The 12,411-nt window shown below is 45.3% G+C and overlaps 1 protein-coding gene across 2 annotated transcripts in view; it reads left to right on the top strand.

Moving 5' to 3' along the window:
* POU6F2 (POU class 6 homeobox 2) overlaps window positions 1–8,968 on the top strand; it is a 336,328-nt gene extending 327,360 nt beyond the window's left edge. For both annotated transcript variants that reach the window (XM_077303990.1, XM_077303991.1), the window contains 2 exons: window positions 2,155–2,323; window positions 6,827–8,968. In XM_077303990.1, coding sequence (XP_077160105.1) covers window positions 2,155–2,323; window positions 6,827–7,331 — 674 coding nt within the window. In that variant the 3' untranslated portion in view covers window positions 7,332–8,968. The remainder of the gene's footprint in view (window positions 1–2,154; window positions 2,324–6,826) is intronic.
* Window positions 8,969–12,411: the final 3,443 nt, after the last annotated feature.

Raw genomic sequence — 12,411 nt, 5'->3', positions numbered from 1 at the left:
GGACGGGACATTTCTTGAAAACAAAGCAAATATCTTAACGCTAAAATCCTGTCCTCACAAGTACCCACAGCCTCATGCACAGCCTGCATGGTGTAGAGCAGGGGTAGTCAAGCTGCGGCCCGCTAGATGAACATGGACTACAATCCCCATGAGCCCCTGCCAGTGTTTGCTGGCAGGGGCTCATGGGAATTGTAGTCCATGGACATCTGGAGGGCCGCAGTTTGACTACCACTGGTAGAGTTTAAGAGCTAATCTGGCTGGGTTTGATTGCTCCACATGTAGCCAGCTGAGTGACCGTGGGCTTCCATATTGGCTTTTAATGCAGGGATTCCCAACCATGAGTCCGTGGAATCCTGGGGAACCATGAGAGTTCTGAAGGGGGTTCTTGGGAGCCCTGAAGTGGCATAGTATGGTGGGGTTGGGCTGTCTTTTCAGCTCCTACTCTTCTTTCCAGCCTACATAAGGCAGAGCTGCCATGGTGGTAATAAAGGCAGGGGGGCGGGGTAGGGAGGAAGCCGAAGAAGTTCTAAGGGTGCGGGTAGTGATGTCACTTGGGGCGTGGGGGCTGTGATCAGCTGACATCACTTCTGGGGCTCCTCAAGTTGCCAAGTGGACCACCAAGTTGCCGCCGCCTGCATTGTGTCCTGCATCAAGGAAAGAAATGCCATCACAGTCAATCTGGATTAAAACGAATTAGTAACTCTCTAAACTGTTTCACTGTAGCAGCTCTGTAAGAAGACCTTGCTCACAATAGTTGCAGGCGACAGGCAAAGAAAGGCTCCATTCTACGCAGCAGCTTGGTCAGCTGCAGGCCTCAAACGACTTGCAGGGAGAGGAAGGGATGGATTATTGTAGCGAAAACATTTCACCCAAAGAAAACCTTGGGAATGAGGTGAAGAACAATAGAGATATCATTGTGGGGAGAATGGCTGCGGTCCTGAAGGCCACTTTGAAATCTTACACCGTCCCCATCCCATGCTGTTTACACTAGTTTGGAGAATGCTTTCATTTGGCCAGGGGTCAGTGGCAAAGAGGAGGGGAGGGGATTCCATATCCCAGCTGTGGTGTCATTTCCCTTGATAAGTCCTAAATTGACCACATTATCCAGCGCTGAAGGAGCCTTCCCGTGGCAGATAGCTTTTATTAATGCGCCCTTTCGAGGACAAAAGTGGTGTCGGCACGCTGCAACCGAGAAAGAAGACCAATTTATTCTTGCAGCACTGTAAGCATTATCTTCGGAGGTTCTAATGAAAAAAAAAAATAAAGCCCACTTCAGCATTCCCACGGAAGGATGTTGCACATAGATGATCAGCACCTTGACTAGTAACCACACAGAGTGACGGAGAATGAAAATAGGGGACAGGAGCACTACTTACCAATCCTAGACAGTTCTGAAAACAGAAATGTTAGGGTTTTAAAGAGTCTTTGCTAAAATGTGTCCTTGCCCATTTAAGAAATTCACACATTTCTGAAAGTCTGGCAGCTTTTAAGCTTACACATGCAATACATGAACCTACAGTCCTGGACAGAAACTTCTGGAAAGCCCTTTAGGGAAAAGTTCCTAGTTTGGCCCTTGTTCCCCCACCCACTCATAATGTATTTTGCTAGCACATCTCATTTTTAAAGGTTTCGCTCCTTTTGTGCAACTCTCTGTGTTGGCAGCTGGGTAGACTGTGCTTCCTCTGGGTTCTATCACAGCTTGTGCCTTTTTAGATGTTTCAGACAAACCTATCTAGCTAAAGAGGCTCTGCAATACCTTTTTTTGGGGGAGGGAGCTATCGAGGTGTCAGGGGAATTCACGCGCTTAGTTCAAGCCAGTTTGGTGTAGTGGTTAGCAGTGCGGACTTCTAATCTGGCAAGCTGGGTTCGATTCTGCACTCCCCCACATGCAGCCAGCTGAGTGACCTTGGGCCCACCACGGTGCTGATAAAGCTGTTCTGACCAAGCAGTGATGTCAGGGCTCTCTCAGCCTCACCCACCTCACAGGGTGTCTGTAGTGGGGAGAGGAAAGGGAAGGTGAATGCGAGTCACTTTCAGACTCCTTCGGGTAGAGAAAAGCAGCATATAAGAACCAACTCTTCTTCTTCTTCTTCTTCTTCTTCTTCTTCTTCTTCAATTTTATAAACTTTAACTTGTCTCCTTCCCTTTCGACAGATCCCCAGACAGCCTCCAGCGAGGTGGATGGGGTGAACCTCGAGGAAATCCGAGAATTTGCCAAAGCTTTTAAAATCCGACGCCTGTCCCTGGGTCTCACCCAGACGCAAGTTGGTCAAGCTCTAAGTGCCACAGAAGGTCCAGCGTACAGCCAGTCTGCCATCTGCAGGTAACCAAAGGCATAGCAAACACTCACTCCTCACCCCCATACCCCTCCCACCGTACCGATGGAGTTCATCACCGTGGTTTGCTGTCTTTATGAGTATTTTAATCATGTGACTGTGGGGAGGGGGGGAAGAGCCCCTTTGTATGGAAGACAGAGGCGAGTGAATGTTGTCGTTGTGGAGCCGATAAAATATTTTCCACCCCACATCTTTAAAATAAATTTCATCTCTTCCCCCCACCATGACCTCCTTCCTTTTGTACCAAGTAGGAAACAAGAATTACATTCCTGGCCTTGAGCCTGCATCCACTTCCGTCACATAAGCGCCAGCTGACCCCTCTTCATACTGTGCCATTCGCTGCAGAGGGGGTTGCGGAACAAATATTTCGAGGACGCCTCCCTGCTAGTTTTAAGCCTCCAGCACCGTGCCTTGCACTTCCCATTCGGAGAAAGTACCTATGCTTTCTTGTTGTGGTGGCACCCAGGCGACACCAAGGAGAGGGCTGGAAGTATCTCTGAGCGCCGTCATGCGGGGCTGCCGTGGTGGTTTTTAAAGGCTTTCTAGGATTAATTATCTATCACCCTCAAGTATTTAGCAAGAGGGGGATGTATTGAAAGGAAGGCGACTAATGCCCTGAGCATGGCGGCATAATGAAAACAAAGCAGCCTTGATAGAGTGGAAAGTCTGGAGAGCGAAGCCACTGTGTCTTCATGTATGTGTTTTACACTAATCCCATGTTTATGCATGAGATGGCAGACACACTTAGGTAACAGCTTTTTCCTCTTGGGCAATGCCTCGGAGTCCTCCTCCGCCACGGAAAGCCAAGAAACCAACTCAAAGCTCATTTAAGTGGATTTTGTTCTTGGTGATCCATGAAATGCTCTGTCTTTTTATCTGCTCTTTATACTTTTAATGTATTCCCCATAGAACGGAAGTGTACTTTTCCTGCAGTTTAAGACTAAGGTTATAAATAACATCAGTATGGGGTAGGGAGCTTGCCGCTCACATTTTGCTCAATGATTTTCCATAAAACCCATTGATTGTTGTTAAATACAAAAAAGCTCCATAGGATCCTCTCACTTCTATGGCCTCCCCTACTGTTTTTTCTTATAAGATACCTCCCTGTAGAAAATAACCTTTATTCAGCCTAGACAAGGATACCACTGCTGAGAAATTTGTTTCAGGGCTTGTATATCGTTAGACCAAACATCGCGGGCTGAAGCACCAATTCTAACAAGCCGTATAAATGTTATGAATGCCGTTTTCCCCGCGCTCTTATCGTTAAACTTTAATTTTCTTTCATCTTTGGGATCATTGATTTAAAAAAAAGAGAGACTTAATTAAGCAGAGGGTTTTTGTGTTGTTGTTTTAAAGATGACATTGTTGGTGCATGGTCCTTTTGAATTGCATGGTTACATAATACTTTAAATGAACACAGCTGGATCGGTATGAGCTTGCTACAATTTTCTCCAGGGACTTTGTTGGGACTAACCAGAGAGGGGAGTGACACACAGAGCAGCTCACATCCCTTTGAAGTCCACAGCAGACCCCTTGAATGGTTTTATGATGCTGGGTTTAATGGATGGTTTGATGCTCAGAAATATAAATGATGTAGCCCTGTGTGTACAATATTATCGAATTCCCTTTTGCATTTAAGGCAACTGCAGTCCTGTGTCATTGCAGAATCTAGCAAAAGCCAGCAGGATTTTCTATAAAAGATACAGTTCCCATTAAAATCAAAACATAGGAATAGACATAGGGATGCCAGTCTCAGGTGGGACCTGAGAATCCCATGGTTTTACAACTCATCTCAGGTGATAGAGAGCAGTTCCCCTGGGGGGGAAATGGCTGCTTTGAAGAATGACTCCATGGTGTTGCGCTCCATTGAGCTCCCTCCCCTTCCCAAATCCCACCCAGTCCTGACTCCACCCCCAAAGCTTCAAGGTATTTCCCATCCCAGAGGTGGCAAACCTAGGGAGACACATAAATGAACACTGTGGTACAATGACACTTTTTCCTCCACCACCACCAGTTCCACCTGCTATAAAATTTACACCAGAGCGGATCAACCTGTAGGAATCCTGAGGCCAAGATCACACCTATAAATACAAGAAATGTGGTACAAAATGCTGGCCGGAACCATTAAGTAACCACAGACAGCAGGCAGCCACTTCTTATAAGGGCCACCATAATGCTACAACAATGAAGAAGAAGAAGAAGAAGAAGAAGAAGAAGAAGAAGAAGAAGAAGAAGAAGAAGAAGAAGAAGAAGAAGAAGAAGAAGAAGAAGAAGAAGAAGAAGAAGAAGAATTGGTTCTTATATGCCGCTTTTCCCTACCCGAAGGAGGCTCAAAGCGGCTTACAGTCACCTTCCCATTCCTCTCCCCACAACAGGCACCCTGTGAGGTGGGTGAGGCTGAGAGAGCACTGATATCACTGATATCTTTTGAGCATCGTCCTTCTACCTTCCCTTGATATCATTGAACTTAGTACAGCTTGACACTACTTAGGATGGTGCCAGTAGCTGCTTAGAGAGCCCAAGGCAGGGAATGACAGTCCGCTAGTTGGCCAAGGTGTCAAAATATCTGAGGCCAGCACTGGCCTTTATGACATCTTTCCCACAGCCTTAATCATAGCATGAGTTCGGTTTTTCTTTTCCCTTTTCAAAGCAGCTCTCTTGTCTCCTTTCAAGCAAGATGTACACAGGCATAAGCTGATGCATTTTGCCTCGTAAAGGAAGCCAAACTGCTTTGCACGCGTACAAGTGGAATTTCCATGAGTACCTGGAGAGAGAGATCTTGCTGTGATATTCATGGAGATCTGATGGTTGAAGCACCAAAGAGGCAGGCCACTTCTAGGGAATGAAGACTTGCCTCTCCATGGACGCTGTCACTAAGAAAACAGGCAGGAATTCTCACAGCGTGCCAAATGGTTTGCTGCTTACTCTCCCAAGAATCATGACACTTCAGCATGGATTGAACAGGAAAGCAAACAGTGGTGGACATAATTGATAAAGGCTGGTGCGGAGTACTGGTAGGAACGTAGTCCAGGTAGTATCTCCAAGGTTCAACCACAAACCACACAAGAAAATCAGTACTGGTGAGAAATGTAAGTCACTTTCACTCCTGGAGACTTTTTGGATATGGAACAGCATTGTGCAAAAATGCCTTCAGAATGTTAAGTTGGACATTTTACAAAATCCAGGTTTTTTTAAATTTTATATATATATATATATATATATATATATATAGGCACAAAAGTATCTGCTTACTAAATCAATGGGTAATGTTTGAAATGGGCTTTGTTTTGACAGGAAGAAAACCCTTGGTACAGGGGTTGGGTTGGGGTTCTTTTGTTCCAGGTAATGCACAATATTTCTAAAATCGGGTATAGCAAAGCACCTTTGGTGGCAAAATGATGCATAGAAGACCTCATTTACAGGAAATGATATCATTCGGCACAGTGTGCAGCTAGCCCACAATAAGCCCAGCTTGGTGCCACAGTATATTAGTCCCCTATCATATGGAGTTCCTCTTAGCACTACTCCGGGGGGGCGGGGGGGTGCTGCTGAAAGTAATTACAATGTGCCCAGCTGTTTGAACTGAAGTCTGCTGCAGCTTATGGGGATTCCCCCCACCCACCCACCGAAGGGACACTGTGTTCACTTCCATACAATGAAAATGGCTTGAAAGAAAAAGGAAACCTGGATTTCAAAGGCAAGCCACCACTTTGTCAATTAAAACAGCAGCATTTGGGCAATGGGCTATGCAAAGGGAACAAGATCCTAGGAAAGTATTTTTTTTAAAAAAAAAAGCTTACACTAGCCATCGATGTCATTTCCTGTTGGGGGAGGCGGGGTTAGCTTTTGCATTCTCCTTGATCCTTGGGCAGGGATTAGAACAGAGAAATGTCAAAATCTTTATAAATCGTCTTTTAGCAGCAATGTCTTCTTAAGAGTTGTAGCTCTAATGCACGGGTAGAAAAACTGCGGCCCTCCAGATGTCTGTAGACTACAATTCCCATGAGCCCTGACAGTGTTCGCTGGCAGGGGCTCATGGGAATTGTAGTCCATGGACACCTGGAGGGCCGCAGTTTGACTACCCCTGCTCTAATGCATGCGACCCAGCCTCCTTGGCTGGAGCTTGATTCCCTTGGATGGAGGACAGTAATCTGCTGAAGCATTCTTCTGTGCATGAGATTGGTGCCCTCCATTGAAGTGAACGGAGAGCCTTGTGTACTGGAGAACCATGTAAGCTTTCAGATGCATCTGGATCTCTGTATTGGACCAACTGATTGAGCTGAGTAATTCTGACAGTAATTTGGCCATGTGACTGCCTTTTGTTGCTTCGATGTGTGTGCATGTGTGTACGTGTGTGTGTGTGCGTAGACTTGACAGTTTTCATAATACATTGTAAATTACCTCTGCCAGTCAATGTAGTCAGGCAGGCAGGAAGTCCCACCCTGGCAGAGCATCAGTGTAAGACTCTTCTTTTTCAATTTTCCCCTCAGACACACCATCCTGAGAAGCCACTTTTTCCTACCACAGGAAGCCCAAGAGAACACTATAGCTAGCAGTCTGACAGCCAAACTGAACCCTGGCCTTTTGTATCCTGCCAGGTTTGAAAAGCTGGACATCACCCCTAAAAGTGCCCAGAAGATCAAGCCGGTGCTTGAACGCTGGATGGCTGAGGCTGAGGCCCGCCATCGGGCAGGTATGCAGAACCTGACTGAATTTATTGGAAGCGAACCATCCAAAAAGCGCAAGAGGCGCACCTCTTTCACGCCACAGGCTCTTGAGATCTTGAATGCCCACTTTGAGAAGAACACGCATCCCTCTGGACAGGAAATGACAGAAATTGCAGAGAAACTGAACTATGACCGGGAAGTAGTTAGAGTCTGGTTCTGCAATAAGAGGCAAGCGCTGAAGAACACAATTAAACGCCTAAAACAGCACGAGCCCACCACGGCAGTCCCGATGGAGCCCTTAACAGACTCTCTGGAAGAAAACTCTTGAGCGGATAGCTTGCAAGGAAGAACAAAACACAGCAAACAGACAAACACACACGATTAGACATTTGAACTCTGTAAAGATGCTCTTTCGTCACCCTTGTAAGTAAAAGACTGAGAAAAACTGCAAGATGGACAGACCAGTTTCTAAATGTCTGTGGGTTTTCCTAGATCAAAAACAAACAAACCTGGGGGACAAAACCACACAAAAAAAATACCCAGCACTTAGGAGGTGTGTGTGTGTGTGTGTGTTGTAGAACTAGTTCCAAAATAAGCCAGTTTTTTTTTAACGGACTTGAAAAGAAAACCAAATAATTGCTCACTTTTTTTCTGTGTATTATAAAAATGTGAACATGTTTTACAGAGGGGGGGGGGGAAACCCCAGCACTCACACACAAACACACACAAACACAAGAACCTTTTAACTGTTGAAAGGGACAAGAAAAAGAGTACAAGGCTGCCACCTGGAGGAGCGATTGTAGTCTTTCAGGTATCAAGTGCTTCTTTACGAAAACTATTAACCAAAGTCAGAAACAAGGGATTGCAAACTAGATTGTTAGTCCGCTCTTTTACAAGTGCTACGTTGTGTTATGAATTTTTACATTTGTACTTAGAAGAGGAGGGGGGGATTACAGGACTCTCCCCCCACCCCGTCCCGCCCCCACCCCCCATCCTTTCGCACATGCACAGCGCGTGAGTCAAAACACTTGATTCGTTCTACAGTGTTCAGCCGTTCTGGTTGTCATACACGGTTTCGTGATCTTCAAATGTTTGTGTGCCAAAATGACTCTTTCTCTCAGCTGTGGATAGTGGGCTTTGTTTTTACTCCCATATATATTTTTAAAAAGCTAAAGATTTGTTCATGGGTAGTTTGATTTCCAGCCGACCCCTTCCTTTAGGCTTTCTACTCCATTCCCAAACAGTTCACGTCCCTTTTTTGAACACGCAGGATTCACAATCGCATTAGAAGGACATAGCAGGCAACTTGAACGTTCGCTTTCGGTGGGCGCCTTGCCACTTCCTATGCCCTTTGGCCGCCAACTGGGAGAGGTTACCAAAGCTACTTCTGTCAAATGAACTGCACACCTGGTCCAACATACTGCATCAGTGTTAATGGTTCTATCTGTGGGAAGCAATTTCTCTCCAAAGTCTGATAGCCAAAGAAATTTCTTGGGATTCTAATGAGAAGCAAACGAATGGCAAATGGACGAAACTTAACAAGGACATTTTTTTTTCTCCAGCTCGGGTGTCTGTTTTGTTTTGCTGTTGGTGCTCTTAACCTTTATTTATTTCCCTTTCGCTACTTTTCGGCTGCAACTTTCAGGAGCGGGCATGCACAGAGAACAAGTTGCGTGGCTTTGTGCTGCCGGAACTGGATATGCTAAGCATAAGAATGTGTGAATGATGTATTTACCTGATTGGAGCCAGGAATCACCCAGCCTACATCTCAGCAGGTATCTAAAACATTTTAGCCAAATGGCCTGTAGGATTGCTGAGAGCCTCCACGTTCCTTCAAAGATTCCCTTTTGGGAATTCCCTCATGCTGCCCTGAACAGCCAGTCTCCCCCCCCCCCCAATCCCCAACTCTCTCTCACTGAACCTAGATCTACAAAGGAAGAGGCAGATCCGTCATATGTTATAGAGCAGGGGTAGTCAAACTGCGGCCCTCCAGATGTCCATGGACTACAATTCCCAGGAGCCCCTGCCAGCGAATGCTGGCAGGGGCTTCTGGGAATTGTAGTCCATGGACATCTGGAGGGCCGCAGTTTGACTACCCCTGTTATAGAGGGTAGCCAGAGCCACAAAATCCGTATCTTTATCCAAACATTTCCCAACATTCCACACTAGGCTCCTCATTCTGCTGTTTATAAATCATCCTCCTCAAAATAAGCTTGAATCCAGGATTTTGTCGTGTTGACTTAAGGTACTTCTCCATCCGATTCCTGATGTGAATCTGAAATGACTCTTCTTCAGAAGAACTAGTCTGGTGTCACTGAGGGTTCAGTCTGTAGCCGTAAGGGTTTCAGAATCTGTAGCTATAATGGTTGAAACTTTCTCGCAGGTTCTCCCTCTCACACCATAAGACAGGGGTGGCCAAACGGTGATAGTCCAGATGTCCGTGGACTACCATTCCCATGATCTCATGGGAATTGTAGTCCATGGACATCTAGAGAGCCACCATTTGGCCACCCCAGCCATAAGGTAAGAGGAATCAATTATATTGCTTAGCTAGAGTAGCCTGAGCCCAGTCTAGCCTGTTCTTCCCAGAACTTGGAAGCAAAGCAACGCTGGCCATGATTTGTATTTGGATGGGAGACCCCCCCCAAGGAAATCTTGGGTTGCTATGCAGAGGCAGGCAGTGGCGAATCACCTCTGCTCATCTCTTGCCTTGAAAGCCCCATGGCCCTAGAGTTGCTACCACCTGGCTACAACTTGATGGCCTGCAATTATTAAAGCAGAGTTAATGCAACAAAAGCTCCAAGAAGCATGTGGTTGGTCCCTTCATTTTTATTGAGCAATTAAATTTAGATTTACATTAAGGGCAAATCTGCTTCCACAGTAGGGGTTAGCCCCTGAGATTTGAAGATTTTGTAAAATTGTTCATGTAGCATTTTCAACCACCACTCTCCATGGCTGGTGACCAAATACTTGCTGACTCCATCCCTAAAATCAGTTCTCTTATGGATTTCTGCTGCAGGATGACCGGAGAGGATAATATGATGGTGTGGATTCATTTGTATCCTAAAAATTACAAGAAGGGATCAAACATTTATAAAGAAAACATGAATGGTTCTGAGGCTGGAAGTTAACACTTGTGTTCTCCACAGAAACAGATAGTCAAGACAGAAGCAAATGCAATTTCTGCAGCAAATCAGAGTGAATTCTAAATTTCCCAAAGGACAGAGGCATTACAACTTCAGCATCTAACCAGTAAATATTCACCTAGCTTGGAAAACATGGGGAAAGCATTGTTTTCTTTTGTTTGCTGATCTTTGTGGATTTCTGCTTAATTTAGAGATCAGACCATTGGAATGGCTATTCCTTGGGGTAACACACCAGTTCAGGGTTTCACCTTGTAACCGTATAGGCTGTGGCTAGGAATGATAGGACTATGTGCTTACCTAGTGGACATCAGAGCACAAAGAAAGAAATTCCATGATCACATTGCAGGTGCCAGGAACAATGGTGTTTTTGAACTGGTGAGCCCTAACATGGTGGGATCCAGCCAGTTTTTCTGCTGGTGGAAAAAGAAGCAGGGATCCCATTTGATCAGTTCAAAGGCTATGCTGAGGGTCATGGGACCTAACTGTAAAAAAACCACATGGGACAGGGTATGTCCTAGGAAGAATTGGGTGAAGCTGGACAAAAAAGCTGGCTAGATTCAACCCAGCACCAGGAATACTTCAGGGTCCTGTTTTTCCAGCCAACAGTTCCGGTAAAGAGCAACAGGGAGCCTGGTGGACAGTCAATGTCAATTTCAGGCTAATTTAAAAAGGGGGAAAGAACTCTCTTCTTCTCCATCATCAGCATCCAGCATTTCTTTACTACCTGGTTCTGATAGTTATTTATGGATAAAATTAAAACCATGTAATAATGACCAGGCAATCAGCTGCAGCAAGAAATGAGCTCATTCGTAAAAGAATTTTGAAATTCGGGCTCCAAGGAGCTTTAACCATCTCTCCAAAAATATTTTTTCTTAAAAACTGAACCACTTAACACACACTGTCCTGAATACAGACCTCGTAGGCATGCTTTCTCCCCATTTCTCAAACAGCACCCTTCCTGGAAGCAAAAGATATCAGCTATTTGCCGCTTAAAACAGATTCGAGGGTCTCTGTGGAACTGCTGTAAAATCTGTAACGGAATTTAAAAAGAAATCTCCAGTATGGAACATTAACCAAAGACGAAATGAAGGTTTCTGAAATCCTTAAAAGGGTTGCAGCCGCAGTTAGGTAGAAATGGAATTATATGAATGAACCACTGCCAGCATGGAAGAATTTTTTTATTTCTACCCATGAACTCTGGAAACCATTCACGTGTTGCAATGTTCCTTACTTCAGAGTTGTCTAGCCGTACATTATGTTTTTATAGAGGGTTATGTCAAAGGCAAAGGTGTTACGCTCATTTCAACAAGATTTTTTCCCCCTAGGAGGCATGTGGAGTGCCTGAAGAGATTCATGAAGGATGCAGGTTAAAGGAAAGCTAACTCCTCAAACAATACATACAGTTTCCATTTGTAACTACAGGCTGGGCTCCAAAGATACTCATGTATGCACCTGAAGGACTGCCACACGCCTAACGGTGCAACTGGACTCAAACTCAGTCTCCTGCTTCAGACCAACTTGGCTACCAAACTGAATCACACAGTAATGGGAATTCTGACATCCTCCCCACCCCCCCTTTCATCATAACCTCTTATGATGAACTAGATGCCATCCCTGAGGTTCTTCCAGCCCTCAAGCGTGGTCTTCCGGAAGACCTTCAGAAGGTGCTTCTTGAAAAGCCTTAGCTTCCCATGAATGAATGCCAGACAAGCCCCATCTGTAATCATGATGTCAGAGCCCACCACTGACATTCCGAAGCAAACAACAGATAGGTTGCAAGTAATCCATTGAGGAAAAACCCACATCTTCAAAACCACATTATTATACAACAAAAGTTCATTTCCCTGTCTGTGTAGAATGGAGTGAATTTTTCCTAACCAACGAACGAGTGCTACTGAGCTGTCCTCTGGGCTCTCATACCAGCTTTGAGTTGGATCCCAAAGATTTGCCCCACTGGTGAGTATCTCTTTCTTCCAGTGCAAGGGGTCATCTTTGACACAGGGGAAAGTTTTCTTGCAACGGAAGGAAGGGCTACCAACTAGCAGAACAGGTCCTGCAGGATTCAACCCTTCATCTTTTTTCTCCTCTTACCCCACTAATAGCCAGTTCCTATGGTTTGCAAGAAAAGGGCACAGAGGGGCCGCATCACCAAAACAGCCGCATCACCAAAACACCAAAACAGCAGTCCGCCACATTCCCATATCCAAGACACCGTCTGAAAGCAGATATGATTTCACACAAGTTTAGGCTTGGGATGTAAAG

Source organism: Paroedura picta, chromosome 11 (assembly GCF_049243985.1).
Source record: "Paroedura picta isolate Pp20150507F chromosome 11, Ppicta_v3.0, whole genome shotgun sequence".
Taxonomy (NCBI): domain Eukaryota; kingdom Metazoa; phylum Chordata; class Lepidosauria; order Squamata; family Gekkonidae; genus Paroedura; species Paroedura picta.
This window is presented reverse-complemented; position numbering and strand designations above follow the sequence as displayed.